At 41.1% G+C, this 22,930-nt stretch overlaps 1 protein-coding gene across 1 annotated transcript in view; it reads left to right on the forward strand.

The window, feature by feature from the left end:
• Positions 1 to 22,930, forward strand: part of lrmda (leucine rich melanocyte differentiation associated) — a 186,310-nt gene extending 163,380 nt beyond the window's left edge. Inside the window, exons 6-8 of the mRNA XM_068568474.1 lie at positions 1,300 to 1,384; positions 21,962 to 22,070; positions 22,471 to 22,930. Coding sequence (XP_068424575.1) covers positions 1,300 to 1,384; positions 21,962 to 22,041 — 165 coding nt within the window. The 3' untranslated portion in view covers positions 22,042 to 22,070; positions 22,471 to 22,930. The remainder of the gene's footprint in view (positions 1 to 1,299; positions 1,385 to 21,961; positions 22,071 to 22,470) is intronic.

Consider the following 22,930-nt stretch of genomic DNA (forward strand, 5'->3'; position numbering starts at 1 on the left):
GGTAATGGTAATTTGGTAAATGGTCTTTTTGGTTCAGGATCTTTCTGGCTTATTCCAATATCCATTTTGCCAGTGAAACAGAAAAAAAGCATTGTTTTCTACTGCGCACAGTATGTTCTTATTTGGGGTTGTTTTGCTTCTTGCATTACACATTGCAGAGAAGGACAGTGTACAAGATCTGTGATATTTCTAAACTGGTTTCAGCCACTCCAGAGGCAGCAGGTCTGCTGTCAAAACAATATTTCTATTTCAAGCTGTTTCTTTCAAAAGCGTTGATCTGCAAGCATATGTAGTAAGGTCTCAGAATAAGCTTATTTTGCCATTTTTTCTCTTTGGTGTAATGTGACACACATGCTGGCCAGCCCTAATGCCTTTCAGAGATGCTATCTGAAAGCACATTATGTGATCTTTTTCAATTCACAGTGCTCTCTTTGCCCATGAAGAATATGGTTCCATTTAACAGTGCAGACCATTCCATTTCTCAAGGTTATGCATGACCATGTAGAGGAACAACAATAAAAGTGTAAAAAATGCAGCTCCAAACCATCTCTAATATGTATTTGTCAGTTGAGTCCCTTGCTATGATTAAAGACCCAGTGAATTCCTTCCTGCAGAAAAAGAAAGTATTTCTGCAAAGGCATCGGGTATATCGCTGTGTCATGATAAACTGCCTGCCTGCTCCACTACCTAAAAGGCTAAGGGAAGGAGGAGGATGTTTTGGACCTTGAAAGTGTATGAAGGAACAACAACACAAGAAACTCTTGACCCATTCGGGAACAGGCCTCTGTTTTCTCTTTGTCTTATAGCGGCACTAGTCCTGTTCAGCCTGAACCACTGACTTTACTCACACTCAATGGCTTGTTCTTGTTTTGCAGCCAAGAATCTATGCACATATTTATCTCACATTTCAATTAAGTGTCATTAACTGAGTGCAAAAGTGCAAATTGCATGTCCTTTCTGCGGACAGCTGTGCCTTTACAGAGTCGCGCTGCATTCGGCCGCTCAGAGTGAGTGACATCTACCCTTTAGTTGACCACTGCAGGAGGTCATGGATGAGTGAAGGTTGAGACCTCTGCTCCCGAACCAGGTCGTAGATCAGATCATCAAAGACAGGAGTAAAGCTCCTCAAAGCAGGAAAAGTAATAAAACTTGACCTGCCACATTCCGTAATGAAACAGGTGAAGTGTTTCCAACATTTCCTGTATCGATCCCAAAGGATGTATCACACTCAAATTCAGCTCCAGTAACAACTTTTTTCTTTAAAATATTCATTCTTTTTGTTTGTCCCCTAACTCCTAGCCACCTCATGAAACTGGATCTGCAAGTCACCCACTGCCCTATACTCCTCTACCCCGAGGATCCAGAGATGCCAAGAACCACAGAGGTAAGAAAATAAGAAAGACCTATAGGCTTCATAACATTTTCAGTGAAGCGGTTTATACATGCATCCGTTCAGATACTCTCTAAAGGAAACAAGAAGCGACACAATATATTATCATACACATTCAATCAAAACCTAGGATTATGCAAAAATATGTCATAACCCAAACAGCTACAGAGAGTGGGAATCTATTGGCCTTGAGACTGCACTGAAGTTATGTTATCTATTCTTATTGATCTCATCTTTGTGATGTGTTGATAGTGGGAATAAATCTGAGTAATGTAGGTTAACTCTGATCTGAATGTATGCGTGGGAGCACACAGCACATAAACATAAGAAGCATCCTTGATCTGTTGATACTAGACATTGATTAGGCCTTTTGTTGACCCGGTGTAGTCAGTTGATGTAATTGTGTAGCAACTCCTTAGCATCAAACACTGCACTCTACAATGCATTCTTCTGTAAGAAGAATGCATTGTTTTCATTAAAATATAATTGAGGAGGTCACCGCCTGCATTTGAAGCAGATTCTCTGCTAAGATTGATGTAAAAAACCTTGACAGTCCAGTTTGCTGTACAATACCCGTAAATTAGATTATATATATGAAGTCTTAATTGTTTTTTGAATACACAGACTTGTATCAGTTTCAAGTCCTTGTATAGTTAAGCATTTAAGAATTGTAATTAAATAAAAATAATGTCTCACCATAGGTGTCACCACACAGTAAAAGTAACACTGGTAACCATTTGCCATAATTGTAAATGCCAGACGGGCTAATAAAAGATGAAAGACATGCTGCAGTTCATCTATTACTAAAAAGGTAGTGTTTAACATATATTCTTTAGTATGTCTTCTTTATTGCTCGACATCCCGTCTCGTGTTTTAACATCATGAATGTACAGTTAATCTGACTGGCTGAGTCGGGTGTGTGAAGTAGTTTCAACCAGAATAAAGAGCAGTATAGCCAGAGTCTGGTTTTTAAAGATAGGTCCCACTTGTCTCAGGTAATGTCTTGTGCCTGAGACATTCATCACTGCCTTAAAATGTAAAGCACCACCAGTGTGGTAGCACAACAGGTCAACAAGGAGAATCTCTACCCCTCGTTTGTGGTGCCAAGGACAGATGTTATGAAAGTGTGAATGGTGTCAGCTCTCACCGGATATAAGGACAGGAAGATGCTTTGTCAGAATCAGACCTGGCTAAGAACAGTCCATTTAAAGGTGAGAGGATCTGACATGAAATATTTTCCCCTTCGTCTAAGATCTGAGCAGCAGTGACAGTCTCCATTTGTTATTTTTATGATGCAGTGCTGTAGTCTTAGATAACACAGTTCTCATTTTCGCCCTTCACCTTGTCTTCATGTCCCCGCCTCCAGCCCTTACCCCAGCTCTTTGTTTTTTTTCCTTTTTATTTACACTTCTTAAACATACTGGGGTTTTCTGTATGTGTTGGAGAACGAAGCTGTGGCAAACTGGTGCTACAACAAACAACATGTTTTAGATAATTCCCAGAGTTAAATACAGGATGTAAACAATAAATACAGGAAGTAACAATAATTTAAAAAAAGATGCTAAGCAAATTTGATAAAGTTCAATGTGTTAAATAAAACAAATCACTAGATAATGTGAAAAAGTGAGGCAGGGATATTAAATGTTGTGTTGTTTTTGTTCTGTAAATAACTTTTGGTTTCGTACTAGAGCGCTGAGAAACAATCAGTACATGAGACAAAAGGCACTTGTGCTGTAATGATGTTATATTCAATCATATCATTTCACGATGAAGCAAAAGATTTTTCTTCCACATTGGTGTGGAATCATTACATCCTTAGTAAGCAGCTGAAATGTTTCTAAGAACACGGCTGTGTGGTTGTGACAGTATATATATATATATATATATATTTTTAACTGTTAATGAAGTGACCTTTTTTAATGGGGGTACAAGGGTGTGTAGTTTTATTCTTACTCCTGCAGTAGCAGGCAGATCAACAGCTCGTCTGACATCGCCCTGTCGGCTGTTCGGGAAGAACCTCCCTTTCCTCCTTTCAACCCTCTGCGCCCACCCCCTCCACTGTGTCACCTGTGTGGAAGCCCAAGAGCCTGGGTGCCAGAGGTAATTACAGCAAGTAGGAGCTCCCAGAGGAGGGCAGCGCTGGCAGGTCACTGCCCAGAGAAGGAGGGGTGGAAACCAAGGACAGAACCAACCAAGACAGGATAAGCTCCTGTCTTGGTTTTCTGGAGAAGTCAACCTGGAGGAGATGGAGTAAAACAAGGCAGAGAGGAGGTAGAGGAGGGAGAGGAGCGGTGAAAGCGAAAGGTGTGCTGCTGCTGTAGTGAAATCTAAATCAAGATTTCACAGACTAGATCTGACAAGCAATAGACATAGCAGAGGTAGGAGGATGGAGAGAAGAAAAGACAGTAGCAGGACTCGTGTTAAACAGTGAAAAAAGACCAGAATTAAAAAATGAGATCAAGCGAGACAAAAGACAAAGTGAAGGAGGACGGTGGGGGCTCCAGTGTGTCTTGGTGAAGTCTGGCAGAGGGGCCTGAGGATCCTCCACGACTGTCACCTTGGCTCTAACTCTTCGTACTGGTCCAACTGTCAACTCAACTCTAAATCTAATAGTCCAAAATGGAGTCCCAGCCTAAAGTCTGTCTTCTTGAAGACTGGCCTATACCATACAATTAGGCCACAGCTGACATGTAAACATTGTGCTGGGTTATTTGTTACCAGTGTGTATTTTTTCTAGACTATCACATTTTAAAATGTGATTCACAAGTTTATTTCATAGATCTAATTCTAACTGCAGTTTAGAAGAAGGGAAAAAAATGAAGCTTCAGACTTTATTGATATCCATGTATACGTAGAACATTTTTAAGGAAATACCATTAATTTCCTAATGTATATTTTCATAAATATGCTAGGCACTATTTACTACTTTTGTACAGGTATCAGTTTAAATATGAGTAGGTCATCCCTCAGCCGTGACAGCATAAATGAAAGGGCTATATTTGTGCAAATAGAGTAAACAGATGAGTGAAAATGCCTGAAATCTGCCTTACAGTTTGAGCCCTGGGTCCTTTTAATCTTGTTGTTCTGGGCCTGCTTCCAGCTACTTTGTATGGACGTATCTTAAATGGTGCACAACTGTTATTAAAATCCCAAGAGGAAAGCCGCCATCAAAGCAAAAAAGAAAAGTCCTTCCTGATGACATCCATGGGGTGTCTCACATTTGTTTGTCGGTTTGCTTTCATTACATGTCGGGGTGATCTGCACCGCAACTCCTGCTTCAACCCCCCCACCGAAAAAAAAAAATGGAACAACGGGAACAGATCCAAACTAAGAGTAAACTGTTTTATAGTTGCTGCACAACAAATAAACAAACATCTGGAAGCATTCAGAGCAGCCCATTAGAAGGGCTCTGGGCTTTGCCAAAAAGGGGTAAATGATGAGGAATGGGCTGTCGAAAGGCTGGCGGAGACAGGGGAGAGGCCAGATGACGGAGCTGTGGGTGCTAAGCACTGCCTTTTAGAGCTCAGCTGGGCTTAGAGAGATCTACACCTGCTGCTATCTCCTCCTCCCCTCTTTTCCTCCACCAGACATCTGGATAGGATACATGACTAATGGATGACTAAACTGCTAGTTTTGAAACTTAGCTATTGTCATTATGAAGGGAAAGGTTGTTGGTTTGACTGATGACTTAATGTTCTTTGCACCACGCACTTAGTCAAATTAAAAGTAAGTTCGACGGCTTTAAAAAATGTTTATGCGTCAAACCCAATATACAGCTCCCTAATGTCAGTTTGTTGTTGCTTGATTAATAACCAGAGTTGATTAGATTATGTATAATGGCATGTATCGGATGCTGTTATCAATACAGTTATTCACTTTTCATAAAGTCCTGTTATTTACAGTGGTTACGGGATGTTTTGGTAAATAATAATAATAAGATACATTACCTCATGCATCTGTTTATTTACGCTAGAGGTGCTTTCCATGCTTATCTGGAATAACTGGAGTGATTTTCTGTTTGATGTCACTGTAGAATTAATGAAAATATACTCTCATCCCTTTGCTGATAAACTCCCCATTGAACCGCCTCGGCATGTTTCAAGAGTATGGAAAAGTCCTCTGAGGAACGTGGGGAGAAAAGACAGAGCACCTTTTGACGTTTCCCATTAGACACATGTACGTGCTCTGCGAGAGATTTCACTCAGCCTCGTAATGATTATACCAGCAGGATCTGTCCCCTGATAAACATCACTCTCGAACACAAAGACTTGCACTGGCCCCCACACAACTGAAATGAGGCATATGGTAAGAACAAAGTGCACGCTTTCCCTCCACACTAGTCCAAAGTACCCTTTTGCATGGCTGCTTTCTGTAAACTTGTTTTTTTTTAAACTACAATGCATGTGTTCAGCATCGAGAAATGACAGATGATGAAACATTTCATAGAGAATGATATATACAGATCCCTCTGCCAGCTACACGCCATGAGCATGTGTTGAGTGAGTATCTGAGCCGAGCTCTACGAGGTGAATTGACAAAGCAAAGACGTGGCCTTCTTCCTGGGTAGAGAGAGATCATAAAAAAAATGTTTCCCAAGCACTCGTCACGGCACGAAAGTTTCATTTCTTTGCAATCTTTGCCAGTTTGTGAGTTGATGAGGTGTCTATGATGGGCTTCTTATAACTGTAAGATTTTTCTCTACATAGAGCCACATAGATTAAAACACTGCAAAAGATGGTCTTATGTGTTTGAATGAACATACGAACCCACACAGGCACTACTTGCATATTCATATTGGGATATAAAATACTGTAATTCAGTAAATTTACTGTAATTAAGGATAGTTTTATGGCACTTTATTCTTCTATCCTTCTACTAAAACTATGTAAAGTATTATATGTACTTTTTACTACATTACATATATTTAATAGCTGTAGTTACCAGTTACTTTTCAGATTAAGATTTTACATATGAACATGTGATCATGTATATAAAACTAGCGTATCCAATATCAATTATTTGGACAATTTGCTAATAAAAAAAATTATCATGTCATTGAACAAAAACATTTAAAGCAGGAGTTTTACTTGTAATTAAGTCTTTCAATAAAATAAAAGTAATATACAGAAGATAATACAAAATATTAAATTACAATTTGAGTGTATGGAACAAAAAGTAATTTTTGTTTCATACACACTGTGGCCGTGTGTACATATAGTACGTAATAAAGTACGGTTTACTATGTGTTGGCCCCTTCATTTCTATTAATTGTTAATCCTGTTCCATGTACGGTTTTGTAACCCAGACTTGTTTCAAATACAAAAAAAAATACTGTCCCATCAATCTATTCTTTGGCGAGGTACAGCTCCTGCTGTACATCACAGTGGTGTATACTCCCCGTGTATGAGGACAGGCTTTATTTCCTTTATGCGAGTCAGATGATTTGATATTATTCCTCCCAGGAGTAGATTGGCTCGGCAACATGAATATCCATTAAATCCGGCCTATGGAGATGGATGAGGGGAAATGGGACGAGGCAAACTGGGTCTGCAATCCCTTACAGCGACTTCACAAAACACTGCACTGTCCGCATCCAGAGTGATGAAAGCTCATTTTTGGAGGCAGGCCTGTCCTTTTTATTACTTCCCTGGAAATCACCGCTACATTTTCTCGTTCAGAAGCAGGTTAGATTAAAATGCCAGGGCAACCTCCTCGACTTCCATGACAGGCTTAACTGCCGAACGTTGACGTGCCAGCTCTAAACTGCTTTGAGAAAGCTGCCTTCCACCAAGTGTCATTATCTCTCCGTTATTAGATGGTGCTCCGCTCACACTGTGTGAATAATTCTGTTTGTGCTGGGTTTGGGGAAATGTCAGTGACACTATTGTTTTTTACCTTGCTGTTTGATGTAGCTGAGAGAGTCTCCTGAGTGTCTTGAGTTCTTAAACTGATGTCGGACGTATACAGTAAAAACTTAAAGTGAAAGATAGGGATGTCAGCTTCTGAGCCATTTCCGAATATTTGTCTCTTAGTTTGTCTTACTAGTGGTAAAGTAAAGTAAACATTCTCTCTCTAGTAGTCTGCTTTAATAAAGGCTGTTTTGTAGTTAAGTTCATCGTATGCTGGAAGTGTTTTAACTGAAGTGATCCATAATCTCATTATGATGCCATAAAGATCTCATAGATTCAATTTGACATTTTGTATATGTATGTTATTAATCGCACAAATTCATCAAACGTCACAGTTTTTGTCGAACACGTCCATTACTGTATAATGGACATCACGCATTTTGAACACTGAGCCTGAAAGCAAACGATCACACTTTTGAACTCCTCCATCCATCACCACTGAAATATGATGATTACAAACTTTGAACCATTTTCTCAGCAGCAGGAAAATATGTAGCCTCCTAAATCTCTACCATCCACGACCACTGCAGACAAACCTGTTATTTATGATGATACAAACCCAACTGGACTCACTCGTTAAAACTTGCTCAGGCACAAAGACGCGCGTTTGAGGCAATATGTTGGCTTCTCCTTCAAATGTCTCAGACCAACAGACGAGGACATGAGTTTCTGCCAAGCTGGAAAAACACACCGCTGGTGTTTTGGACTTTGGTCTACTTCCCAGTTGCACTGGTCATTCTCAAGTAGCAACACATAAATCACCCAAAGTAGATAGGTATTACTGCTTGAATCAGCTCTGAAATTGATATTGCTAATGCAGCTACACTATAATTCATTTTCCACTGTGATTTGTTGTTGCGGTTCGGGATAACTGAGATGCGGTTGGTGCTTTCCAGCCATACTTTCAGTCAGAAGTTGGAGTAGGTTTTTGCAGCCTTTATAGGTTCCAAAGGTGGGAGTCCATCATAGTAATTTAGGATGGGGGTTAGCTGCCAGATGGTTTTGGATATTTTTACAGCAGGATGGATGTTGGGTCCACCAGTTTCTGTGTCAGTACCCTTTGAAACAAATTGCTCAGTGAGCAGGCGGAGTCTGTCTGTGTGAGGGCACTCGCTACCCTTCATTCTGATGAATAGCTACTAACATGCTGGCAGATGCTGGACAACTTGTCATGCTAAAGGGGACAGGATCAGGCCTCAATAAGTCATTGTAGCTTTGTAATTATGGTATATTACCAGGGATGTGTACAGAGAGATACACAATGTCTCATATTTTATATTGTATGATAAAGCAAGTTAACAAAATTAGATGAAAAACCAGCTGAACATATTTGTCTTGTTGGTTTATGAAGGGTGTTATGTCTTAATCAGGGTGTTTTTAATAAACTATATTTTGAATAGACTGTAAATCATAATTTTAGGGGAACTGATCTCACACAATTATCATTCAAAATGAAAACATGCTTTAATTCTAGTCTTGTTAATGGATCCAACAAATTATATTCCAATTCACTTGGTGGACAGTTTATTATGCTGGTTGACAACACATTCTGCATGACTTAACAGCTGTGCTACATCACCGAACTTTTCTGTAACACATGATTGTAACGGAGCTAAACATGTCATAGATTCATAATATGTAGACGGAAAAGGGGCCACTAGTGATCATTTACAGAGCTAAATAAAGCGGTGCTCTGTTAGCAAACAGGCTCACACTTTCCCTGGTTGACCATGTAGTACAGTGTATATATACACAAACATGCAGATAAATATTTTTGAGTTGACAGATGTTCACGCACAAGTCAGTATTTATGACTAACATCACAAGTTCACACCAAAAGTTAAAGAAAGCAGGTGTCAAAGTTGAGGTGATGATGCACTGTACATCTACTGTCTTTACATACACCTATCACATACTGAATTAGAAGATATAATACCAATTTTGATCATTTTCTCCAGAGTAATGACAGCACTCATATCTTTGAAAAGTAGGCAACTTCAGATTCTTTAAAATTACATACTTTCAAGAATCAGAGATGTAGCTCTGCCTTGATCTTTAAGGATGCTCCCAGTTTTACTTTTGTAGTTTTGGCGAGTAGTTCTGATGGTTAATTAACATTGTACTGTGCTGGTATCTGGGAACTCTGCAACACAATGGAGCAACACTTTGGAGCAAATACTATCTTGATATCTAATGCACATTTTCAGTGAATGCGCCTGGAACGTTGCATTCAAGCACAGACAAAGTATGGTAGGTCAAAGTTGACCCAGGAAGTCGATCTAGAAACAGTAATGGATGTTTTGCTCGCCATATATATATATATATATATATATATATATATATATATATATATATATATATATATATATATATATATATATAATGGCCAAAACTACAAAAAAAATGGCCTAAAATTGCAATAAACTGTAATATCCTGTTATAAATAGCTTCATAATGATTTTAAGTTATATGAGAACAAGTATAAATATGTGGGTGTTTGACTCATGAATAGTCATTCATTGTTATGATTAATGTGGTTGTATCAAATAACATTTGATATGAAAACAAATTCAATTCCCCTCAATGTTTTTAAAGAAACAAAATGAGCACTGCACCATGGACCCAATGGGCTGGATTTTATTTTCCTGCTGCTGCACTCACTTTCCAATCAGCGTAACTGCTCATTTCCTCAGGGCTTTAATAAACTCTATACTCAAGTGGGTTTTACAGTGAATTGTTTTGAGCCAAAACTAGAGTTAGTCAATTACTAAAAGTAATATATATGATATGTACATGTATACTTTACAGTACATGTACATATAAATTACGTCAAGTGTAGTCCAGTCATTTAAAGTAGACATGACTGCAATGACTGTTTCTTTGGAGTATTATGCGTCCTGAAACTTCAAACACACACACACACACACACACACACACACACACACACACACACACACACACACACACACACACACTCATTGCCAGGTATCCTCAATACTCCAAAGCTATTGTGGCGGAAAGAGCTGAACTCATCTGTCAATTACGCTAAGCTCCATTGGGCCAATGTCTAAACTGTTTTCTCACTCACTGGTGAATCCAATGATTTATTGTCAACTGCCTCAGCATCAATATACAATTGGGAGACACTAAGATGTGATGTCTGAACACAAACTATTGTCAGAGTATCAGCATAGCTCACATTAAGTGCCATTTAGATTATTCATTGCATCGGGTTGTGTGGAAATCTTGTTTGGATTTGCTGCTTGTAAAGAGATGAGAAGGCCGTTATTATATATGCTGGGATTCCAGTGCTATGGATCTGGGCTTCCATTTACTTTGCATTCACTATCCGACCAAATGAACAGTGTCCAGGCTGTGTAGGGATTTGTGGGTCAGCTTGTCTTGCCTTGCGTTTAAGTCCATAAGGTTAACTGGATATGAGTGTCACAGTGAATTTGTTGAACTGACATGAATTTAATCTCTCTTAAAATGTAAAGGTTGAGCCAGGAAGTAGCAGGTCATTCATGTTTGTACTGGCATCAACATTCTCGCTGAACCAATGAAAAGAGCAAGGTCACTATAATGGTAGGAAGTCCAAAGCAACCTTTTAATCTGCCACTTTGATTTGCCAAAGTTACTTTAAACAGATGGAGCAGGTTTCTTTGACATGATAATATGAGCAGACACATTACTTCACCATCATTATTTAATTCACAGATAGTTTCTGGCATCTTACGTCGCTCCAGTGCAAGATGATTGGATTGACTGAGTCATTTTGGTCAAACACATGAATTTATCCCAGATTGTTGTGATTTAAAAGGCTGTTTGCTTCATTCCCCCCCCTCAGGACAAGTAACTAAACCTTCAGAATTGGTAGCCATCAAATCGTGTCATATCTGCTCAGAAAGATGTAATTATTTGATTGTGCAGATTGTTATGTACTCCTTCATTACATTACAAAATGCAGGGGAACAGTACAGGAAAGATTTCATTATGAAACTGGAAACTTTGAAAACTTTTCCATTATTTGGTGTGCTGAGTGCCTGGCCTGAGTGACCTTCAAAAGAAAGCTAAAATATGTCTCTCCATTTGACACCATTAGCAAGTGTTAACACGTAACCCTTGGCAGTGTTTCCAACTGCTCCACACCATTTTAGGCTTCGTCTGCAGCAGCAGTTCTGAATGAAGGAGTTGGACGGTTGTACAACAGAGATAGACGAAGAGGGCATGATATTGGATAAAGTGAAATGAACAAGTACACATGTCTGGCAGCGGGATTCTGTGTGCTGTGTGCACATTGTGACCCTGAGATGCAATATCCCAGGGCTAACCAAGTGTTTGTTTTGTGCCCTCCGATCCATGTCCATGTGGTTCAGGTTGAAATCACGAGTGTGGTTATATTTGTTCTCCTTTGCATTATACCCTCCTGGTAAAGAGGGAATACAGTTGTATGGGAGTACCAGTACTATAGAATATGTTGTAGTATTGCCTGTGTTATTGTTTATTGCTTTACGTAGCATACAGGCAGTAGATCGTAATGGCTGAGCAGAGAGGATGATATTAAGATAACCTTGGGAAAGAAGTGATAACACAGCCATGGGCATCTGTCCTTCCTGCCATCACTAACCCACTGTGACATTTTGGCTGAGGAACGACTCAAGCTACAACACTAACAGCTTATTTGCACTTTTTATACGCTACTTGAAGGGATGGCTTCTTGTTATTGTACAGTTTTGGAGATTGCCTCCTTGGTCAGCTTGTATTGTGATATGCTGTTAGCCATAAGGCTAGATGGTGAGCTAATCCTAACAAATACAATGAACAAATCAAAGGTATTAGTGCTGTGATGTGCAGTCAATAATATTTGGCTTTATTAATTCACATGCCCTGAGATGACATCCATTCCCTTTTAGGTTTGAAATCTCATCCCCTTATCCTCTATACCTCAGCTGTGGCTCAACCAAGCAGCCAAGCAGATAATACGCTCTGAGCTCTGAAACATGTACCATTATAATTAGCTTTGTCAGGTCCTAGCCCCTACAACACTCATGCAGATAATATGATAATATGTCTTCATAACCAGCTGACCTTACATGCTCAATATTTCTCCCCTTATGAAGATTACATGTCAATAAAGTAATTGAGTCCCGGGGTGTGTGGCAAGTGAAGATTTAGGTTATTGGACTTTTCGGGGCAGTGATGTACGAGCGTTATTATTCTACCTGTCAGGAGATGTGCAAGGGGCTGGGGACTGTCCGAGAGTGTCAGGGGGAGAAGAGAAGAGAGAGAGAGAGGTGAGGATCGGGCATAAGAGAGAGAGAAAGAGAGGGGAGGGCACAGAGAGACATGAAGTGAGACAAAGAGAGACACAGAAAAGAGAGAGTGAGGGAGTCGGAAATGAAGAGAGGAGGGAGGGAGGACTGGGGAGAGCAGTAGAGGCAAAATCATTTCTCACACGGAGGAGCAGATCCACAGTTAATCATTCCCTCGTACCTCCATTTCTCTGTCCCCTCCCTCACTCTCTGCATACGAACAGGGTATATGTCATATTAATTAAGAGAAGCAGAGTTACAGTGGAGCCATCCGTCTGAATGTGGAACAGGGAGGCCAGAGGGCTATGAAATATTACACACAACACAAACCTATCATCACATCTGCCTCACACCTGATTGGCTACTGTGGGTTCATTAGTTTTAATTCTGGCAGGAAATGACAGCCTGTTATTTGACACAACCATAAATCTGAGCAGTGTATGATGTCACCAAGAATACAATTTTCATTACTTTAAACTTATATTAAAAACAAACAATTGCAATATCTTTGGGTTTACGTGGCTTACATTTTCTGCAAATAATCCAGATATGTTTGTCATTTTTTATATGTATAAGAAATACACACATTAATCAACATTTCTGTAAAAGTGCCAGTTTTAGCCATCGGATAATCACCTCATTGCAATAAATAAAATAAAATCACAACAATACACACTTGGGTTAATTTTCCTCTATTCCTCTAATTTTAAACATAAAGGTAGAATCTCTGATCTTGACACTGCACATCTGCTGTGATCTGCACTTTTATTCTTTATTTTGTTCTTGCCACAAATTGTTCTAAATGCCATATGTCAAGGTGCTGTTTTGTCCATCATAATTTGACTGTCAGTGCGAGAGACAGAGGAAATGGGATGTGAAAATGAGTGTGGTCGATTGAGGTCCAACAATGAAGGTGACACATTTTCAGCTGTGAGAGACGGAAGCAGGGGACACACAAAGGCAGGGTGGGAGAGCAATGTTAAAGGATATTTTACCATGTCCTATTGGATTAGGCCTGGAGATTGATATCTTCCAGTCAGATGAAGCTCTGATGTGAGTGATCCAGCCCCTCCATCATTGTGACATGCAGCTCTTGGCTAACGCTCATCCGTGTTGATAGGCACACCCTAAGCCACAAGGGCCCTGGCGATGAACATACCCACCTTCCTCTCTCCCCATCTCTGTCCGCCTCACTCTGCCATCTCTGTTCTTTTATTTCTAGTGCCCTTCTCCCCTGTTTTCTGTCACCATGTCATGTCCAATCACTGTTTGGCTGGCCAGGCACTCAGTCGGGCAGGCAGGGAGCAGGAGCCCCAGGTAGAGAACTGCCTAACAGGCGTCAGGATGGGCACTGAAATGACTCTAATAATGGGGTCCCTGTGTGGCCCAGACAAGCCAGTCAGTTAGCAGGGCCAGGATGGGAAGTAATAAGCGTTTGATGTCTGCAGGGGAAGGATGTGTGAAGGAGTAGAGCCAACCCTGGGCACTCCGGTCAGGCAGGTGCAGCCAGCCAGGGTCTGAGGGGAGCGGCTGTGGAACAAGACGTCAGATTAGTATTGATATGTGTCACACTGGAGGTTGCCATGCTGTTTGTTTAAGAGAGTGTCTCAGAGTGGGAGCAGCCGTGCAGTAATGGATGTCTAGCTCAAGAAGAGAAGCTAGAGGACAACCTGATGCTTTACGCCAAGAGCTTTATAAAACAACCATTGTCACTTTCAGGGTGCGATGCAGAATGAAAATACTGCTCAATCTGCACTTTTATCATCTGTGCATGTCTTATACATGTGTAAAACTCAAGCACCAGTTTCTCTGGTGGCAACATTTTCTGTCCATCTTCTTTTTGAGGGAAATTGCCACTGACAAGTAGCGAGGTGCCATTTTGTCCACTGGTGCGTGAAGTCCATCTCTGTCTGCGTAGTTGAGTTTAGTTAACGTGGCACTTAGTGACTGACATTGCTTCAGAGCCGGCAAAACACTGCCATTGTCATGTCATTTATCTTTTTGCTTACCAATTTCCAATGTGTTCCTCGCTGAATGCCTCGCTTTTAACAGCTTCAAGCAAGTTTCTGTGCCCTCTAAGTATTAACTGTATTTCAACCCCTCAACACATTTTAAGCACCAATATCAGAGGGAATAGGTTGCCCGGCACCATCCATTGATAAAGCCACGGCTGTCCTTTCTAGTATGGCTATCTAGTAACAAGCTGCTTCCCTTTGAACAGTTTTATGTGGTTGTAATTGACCTGACAATGGGGTTCATTATGCAGTCCCTTTCATGCTGTTTTGCCTGATAATTATTATTTAATGTGTTCGGATGGCGAGCATCATTAATTCATCCCTTCCTCCAATGTCAAAGAGATGAACAGTGAAGTTATCACTCTCTGGTGATTAATATTATGCTCTTTTGTTATTGAATCCTGTCCCAGTGATTAAACCTTCATTGAGTGACTCACCAGCCGCTCTTATTAACGGCACCATTACCGAACACAGCCAAACCTCTAATTGCAATTTTCACTTTTTCTCTCTATTTCGGTCAGAGGTTCCAACCACTTAACTGCGCTTTTCTTTTAATTAGAAATCCTGGGTGTAATGAAGAACACAATCGATCAGTGTCAGGCCATGTGTTGTGCTGGTGTGGTGATTTGTGATCCACATGTTGACGGAGAAAATGAGCACTTATGATTACTGGCATCATTAGTGGTTTTATTTGCCCTTAAGGGGAGATGAACCCTTTCAATAACTCTAGCAGTAAATAACCAACTTGTCATTATTGTGCTTACAGGAGAGTTTCTTGTATGCAAGGTGTTGTCAATGAGTTGCATCAATGACGTTGGATGCCTTGAGAAAGGCGCCCCAAGGGGATTTTACTTTGTCAACTGTCTCAGTCTCCCGCCTTAAACAACTCTCTTCTTATCTCCCGACTCCAGAGCTACTGTAACCAGTATTCTCTCCTGCCTCTCCGTGGAATGAATGTCACTGAAATTAATTTCACCATTTTTTTTTTCATTAGACCCCCCACAACGGTAATCTCTTTCTTCAGTCAAAATTTATGTGCCCCAGAATTCAATTTCCTTCCCATCTTCATAAGTTGGAAGGACAAAGACTGATAGGCATTTATCTGGTTAACTGTAATTCACCCATCAATGAATAATGCCATCCTCAATTTAAAGTGTTTGATTATAGCCATTTAGTGAACTGACAGTGATGGAGTGTCATTTTTCAGAGGTGAACCAATGTTGCCGATAAGCTTGAAATATAACCCATACATAAAGTGTGCGATCCATTGCATGAGAAACATGTGGCACACTGAACCTGGTATTGATCAGAGCTGGTTGAGCCACGACCCAGCAACCTCCTCCTGACAGCCTATCAGCCTGTGGCAATGGCAAATCTTTCAACTCTCCATCTCCCACTCGCACACTCGCTCCCTCTTTTGTAACCCTTGTTGGCCCTTTTGTGTATGAGTATTGTTTTTACCTGAGTCATGCACACAGTTCCTAAATCTCTTTCCTACCCTGTTCGGTCCCTGAAGTGAAATTAAATGAAAGTTTGAGCTGCAACATTGGGAGCAAAAACACAATACATCACAATGAATTCAAGCTCAAGAATGTGTTTGTCTACACTTGTGCTAGTTCTGTGATGGAGAAACAAGGCTAGAATATATTTGGAAAGCCTGACATCAGGGCCTCATGTAGGCATATCATCATGAGGGCTTGACTATGAGGGCTTGACTACCATTTTCTCTTGACAGATTTTAATCAATTTGCAATCTAATAGTGGGTACCTTTCTTGATATTTCCATAAAATGGTGCTGTGTACTGTCTACAGGCGTGAATTTATTAGTATTCATACTGTCCTGCATGCTGTATTCGACACTCTTGGCTGGTTAGAGTCCACCGTCTGTTGTATGCAGTCTAATCCCGGCCTTCTTCCCATCCCTCTTTCTCTCTGCCTTCTCCCCAGACTCTGACTGGGTGAAAAATGGGGCACATTTCCCTGATAGCCTGTGTGGATGTGGAGAGTATAAATGGCTAATGAATTACAGATGAACATTGACACAAATTAATCTTCCTGATGTCCCAGGGTTATATGGCAGCTATTTAAAAGTTTAATCAATACGCTGAAGTTGAGAACATGCCGGCGCTGCAGTTGTTTGGCCGCAGTAAACCGCCGGGAGGAAAACAGGGAAGGCCTGAGCTCAGGGCATGCATCATAATGACAGCTATGTATGTTTAATGGACTAAATATCTTTTATTGGAAGAGAACAAATGTCCATTTAATTTCTAAAGTTACACGCAGGAGTTTTGTTTGAGTCCCAAGAGAGACAAGTGATACGTCAGCCGTTAGAATGGTTCAGTTATTGATAGAGTCTTTTAGAAAAGTAAATATAGATAAGGATGGATTTAGTTTAAACTTGTCATATTAAGCCCGCGTTTCTTTTGTGAGCATCATAAAAATGATAATAAGATGGATCTTGTCTCAGCGCTATCAATACATTTTACTTAAGTGACTTTCCCCTTTGCTCTATTTCTTTTGATATTCAGTACTACCCTCTCTTTCTATCTCCTCCAAAATACTACACAACCAAATCAGTGACAATCTAAACATCATCACGTGTACAACATGATGATTTGAAATTTAAAAGAAAATTACAGTAGCAACCTAATTCTAGGTCATTGTTGGAGGTGATAATACTTCAAATAATTACAACAGAGAATGAGGCAAACATTTGTTAAATCAAGTAATAGAAAATATTTCAAAACGATGGTGCAACAGATGTTTTTTAGACAGACAGATTGATGGCATAGTCCCATATTCAATGAGTGGCGTTCAAAATATTTCAAGAAGAAATACAATTTAGCAAACCTACACACTCTAACATACATAAGGCATACCAATACTAAGTGAAACAATATAATTTATCTCCGTGGCAATGTGCTGTGTGTGCCAGCTCGCCTATCAGTGGGCTGAATCACAGTCCACGGCTGTTGATTTATGGGACGCAGGGGGGTTATCTATCTGCAGGCCTCCCTATAGAGAGGAGGTGGCGACTCCATCTCATGACGTTGGGCTGAACTGATAAAAGGACAGCCGGAGATGGATCGTGTCCACAATAATAGCCCTGGCTCACAGCAGCCTACGCCCCAAGCTCATAAGTCACTCCCGTACCAACTCTTATGGATGCTTGCCCCCAGCTCCATCTGACCCCATCCCCCACCTGCCTGGCAGTGTTATTTCAGCCCTCAGAGATAATACAGAAAGTGTAATTGACTTGTTAATTGGCTTTTTTTTCTTATTGCATTTTTCCCTGATGGTTGGCAGCACTGATGGAATTGTCGGCTAAGTGGTCAAAGTAGAGGGTGGGACCGTTTGGCAGTGGAGACAAAAATCAGCAAATCAGAGATGGAATAAAAGAAATCAAAGAGAGCAAATAAGAGAGTAGAGAGTGTAGAAAAAGACGGAGTGGGAGCAGTTGAGAGGCGAGGATAGATATGAAAGTACAAGACACTAGGAGTGGAGGGAGTGGATTCATGCCGAAAATAGATAACCTTGATGTTAAAAGACACATCCGTCGGATGTGTCTTTCTGTGACATATTGATGGCCCTTGAAAAGAGTCAAGCTGATTTTATGCAGGGAACAATCATTAAACCCACTCCATCTTGCTCCTCGCGTTCCCTTGTAAGTGTGTGTGTGTGTGTGTGTGTGTGTGTGTGTGTGTGTGTGTGTGTGTGTGTGTGTGTGTGTGTGTGTGTGTGTGTGTGTGTGTGTGTGTGTGTGTGTGTGTGTGTGTGTTGATTAAGAAGAGTTTTGAAGCAGACTTTGTGATGTGTATGGCTAGGATTCACAAACAGAGTTGTTTTAAGAGGTACATATGTAAATTTGACAGTTTGATCTCTATCATAGCAACGATTAGGATTGCAGTGCTGACAAGCTTACCGTATTTCAACAACACAACCTGGCTGGTTTCTCTACACACTACCAATGATAGATTAGGTCACTGCCCCATATTAGAGTGTTGACAGCCCAGAAAGCATTATTATTATTATCGTTATTGTCATTATTAAAGGTGTCAGTACTACTTTAGACCGAGACTGTCCCTTGACTTTTAAAGAAACTTTAGAAAAATACGCAGATCTTTACAACCCACACTCCTGGCATGTATTTAAATATAAGAAGAGATGCCCAAAGTGACATTATTCTTTATTTCAACCTTTATTCATCTTAAACTTGCTAATGCAATGCTTGTGAACAAATGTGTTATTTGTCCTTGAAAAATATAGTATCGCGTGGAAACACATTTTATGGGATATAAATCTGTTTAGATAGCCAGGAGACAGCTCAGGTGGGTTGAGTTTCTGCAGAAATTGCAAGTAGTAAGTCCATTAGAAGCAAAAGCAAGAAATCTGATGACCTAATCACTGGCATTGTATTGTTCAACAACTTGAGCGAGAGTCTTCCGTTATCTGCATTCATTGGTTTCGTGCCCTTATACTTTATCTGGAAGATTGATATGTTTGAGAAAAAAACAAAAAACTTTTGTTACCATATGTGTTGATTCGATATTTGAGCACCACGGAGGCTTTGTACAGCTGGCTTACTCGCACTGTGGCAGAATGGCCCATCAAGCCCCCGTAGAGAGGACACATGCTTTGGGTAATCAGCTCTGAAAAGACCAGACTGTCTGAATATGAACTAACACAGCAACCTTCACCAAGAGGAAGATACAAGATATAGACTGTACGGCCTTTTAATAAAGACAAGAGGGTTAGCTACTCCCCTTAAAAACAACAAGGTGCCGCGTGACATATGCAGAACAAAGGCCGGTTGTTCCTCCACCTGGGCGTGATGGAAACTGTAGCCGCCACATCACTTTGTTAAGCTGTCGTTTTAATGGCTGCTCCCACTGTTCCCAGTGTGTGCTATTTTTGTGTGCCTGACATGAGAGTGTGTATGGCTTTGCGATGTGTATATGGTTGAGAGTGTGGGTGTTGATTCAAGTTTGCTCATCCATGGCTTAGGATATGCAGAGGATATTGCCGACTACTGAGTTTGGCACTGTACCACTTGTTATTAAGTATCCGTTCATCAGGCGAAACCCCAACGGCGTGAGCGTGGCCTTGGAAGGCGTTATGTAAGAGTGAGTTTGGCTTAGTTATTCCCTTCTGTGTCTCCAACCACCCCATCTTTCTCTGGTTTCTCTCGTAATAAGAGCAAGCTCTCGCTGTGATGGGAAATGCAGTGAACTGGAGTGTGTTTATGCACAAAATACACTGCTTAATGTAGTGCTGCAATGTATCCGGAGCTGGAGCCAGGTGGCACTGAAAATGAAGGGACCCTTTTTTAAGGCACTTTTTCACCCACTGGGGAACAGACCTCATCCCGGTTCTTTGTTCTCCTCTGTCCTTTAATTCACTCCTTCTTTTCCCCTTTGATCACAGTTATAGCTTCTTGTTTAAAGCGCCGTTGGAGAGTTACAGGTCACATACCGCCAGAGCTTTCTGATTGGTGCTGCAGATTCTCCGAATGTGTTCCCTCCAATCCTTCTCAGTCCCCATGGGCTAGTGACGAGCTCAGCAGAGTGTGAAGACTTGAGGGGCCTTTAGCTTTAGTTCCTTCATCTGTGAAGGTTATCTCTGAAAGGCTTTGGTTGCAACTTACAAATATATCCCCTCTAGGTAATGTCTTATAGGAGTCTCGGTTCTGGTACCTCAGTGGGTAATCTCTTTAAGGGCCCTGCTCCTAGAGAGAGTGAGTTTCTCGCTGGGTAAGCTGTGAATATGTGAAAGGCCTGGCGCCCATGTGATCATAGTGCTGTGAGACACCCTGAGTCCTGTGGTGTCAAGGCCGGTCTCCAGCCGTGGCACCTATATCCCCGGGCAAATCACGGCAGCTGGAATTAACCCCCGCCCCCTTCCACAGCCTCCTCTGTGTCAGAGAAGCGCATGCACACACACACACACACACACACACACACACACACACACACACATATATATATATATATATATATATATATATATATATATATATATATATATATATATATATATATATATATATATATATATATATATGCACCCCTCACACACCGGGGAAGCAAGCAGGCATGGAACTGGTCCCGGATTTTATCTGAGGTGACAGCTCCTCACACTTCAGTGTTTGGATCACCTCAAGTATCTGGGCTATGAGGGGAAATGAGCACTGCTCCACTACAAAGTCCAGATTTAGATTGACTGAGCTTGTCCTCGGGCCTGTGGGCTGCTGCTGCTGCTGCTGCTGCTGCTGCTGCTGCTGCTGTACTGCTGCTCCGCCTGACAGAACACCCACTTCTGCTGCGAGGGACTGGTGTGTGTGTGCGTGTGTGTACGACGTCTGCTTACTGTATATGTGTGCATGTGTGTATGTGTGACTTGGTACAGCCTACTTTGAAGAGTCAGAGAGAGTGGGGGAACGAGAGCGATGTGTCAGGTTTGGTTAGAATTGAGGGTGGCATCAAAATATGCTCGGCACTAATATGGCACCAGTATCTCTGTCCCTATCTCTGCTTTCTGTCACTTAGTTGCCATTCTCTCCCCGCCCTTGACAATGTCTCTTTGGATTATGTGATTGGACTTAGCGCTTGGAGCACCCCTCATCCCTCTGCGACACCGCCTCTCCCATAAGTCTCTCCTTTTCCGCCCTGTCTCCGTCCCGGCCCCCCTTCTGCTATAATACACTTGATGTCTATTTAAAAAGCCTGGTGAAAGCTGTATCTGTTCTGCTGTCAGAGGATCATTGACAGCACTAATGCCACTTGTCCTTGCCTCATTTGGTGAGAGGTGACACCTAGCCGCAGCCCGCCACATTCATCAAGTGGCAGTGGGAGCGCTGTGACATCAGACTCAGAGCAGACAAGCCACAGAACTGTGGGCAGCTTTCTCTCCCTGGACGGCAACAAGAAAGCACGGCGATCTTGCATTCATCCGATGAGCTGCGTAGAGGGCATGTGGCTTCCTAAATGACCTTACCTTTGCTTAACCTACTCTGCTCATACTGTAGAGTAGATATATATTATACATTCAACATAGTTGCAGCTGCACCATGCAAGATATTGCATAAAATGTATACTGTCGCAAGTCTAGTGTGTTTTATTAGCCTAATATTACCTGCACATACGCAAATAGAATATTTATCACTAAAAATGATCGTCTGTGTCCTTAAGGTCTTTCGGAAAAAAGGTCAACGCATTACAATATTAATAGATTAATAATATATTATAGATTTAAATTGTTTCAATTTTTAATGAAACATGTTTTCTTATTTGTTTGTATAAATATAAGCATGACCTCCATCGCTCACTCTGTTTTTAGGAGTATTCGCCAAGTGTCGCTACATCTACTACGGAAAGCACTCAGAAGGCAACAGATTCATCCGAAACGACCAACTCTGATGGACAGCTGGTCAGGCACCAAGAGGAACGTGAGTGACAAAAGGATGTGAACAGAAACCAAATCTTTTATTTATTAGAACATGGTGATAAGCGAAGCACCTGATCTCCCACTGGGAAAAAAAAAAAAAAAGATTTTTAACTTCTTTACAAGATTTAGTTATGTAAGGGGAATGTGTTTTTTTGTTCGTAATCCAGCCCCATAGTTACGGCCTCCTCCGCTGTGCTGGGTCTGCATCTGCCTCCCTGCTTGCAGCTCAGAGTCAGACATGACACTCCCACTGACACGATTGCCTCTAAGCATCAGCAACCGCACAACGCTAGACACACACAACACACACGCAACGACAGTCTCTGTCTCTCTCTTTTTCGTTCTCTTACACGCAGTCAGTGACAAATGCAGCCTGCCAATTGTTTCCCTTGCTTTGACAGCCATGATGGATCACCCGTCCACTACCGCCACTAATCAAGGGTGAAAGGGGTGACGGTCACACACACCTGGGGCCTGACATGGACGCAGCTCTCTCTCTTTCTCGCTCTCTTTATTACACACAAGCACACACAAACACATATATACCTGCTGATTAAAAGATTAAGACATTGCAAAGAGTTTGACAGAACAACGAAGCAACATTTCCAAAGGCAAGCTCAGTCTCTCTTGTTTAGTTTTGAGTTTCCTTCTTTAGTTTGAATTAATTGTATTGTCTCAGTCAGATTTATTCATGATATCTGATGTTTTGTTCAGTTTCTGCTGAAAGTGTGTATATGTTAGCACATGCGTAGCTTTTAATGTCAAAAACATTCCAATACTATAATAATTAAGAACAGAGTTCTTCATTCAGGTATAGCGTTATGTATCATAGTGCCATTTTCTCATGTTGTTTTGCCTTTT

The sequence above is a fragment of the Clinocottus analis genome, unplaced genomic scaffold (genome assembly GCF_023055335.1).
Source record: "Clinocottus analis isolate CAN_PGR_092001 unplaced genomic scaffold, fCliAna1.0.p SCAF_8, whole genome shotgun sequence".
In the NCBI taxonomy this organism is placed as follows: domain Eukaryota; kingdom Metazoa; phylum Chordata; class Actinopteri; order Perciformes; family Cottidae; genus Clinocottus; species Clinocottus analis.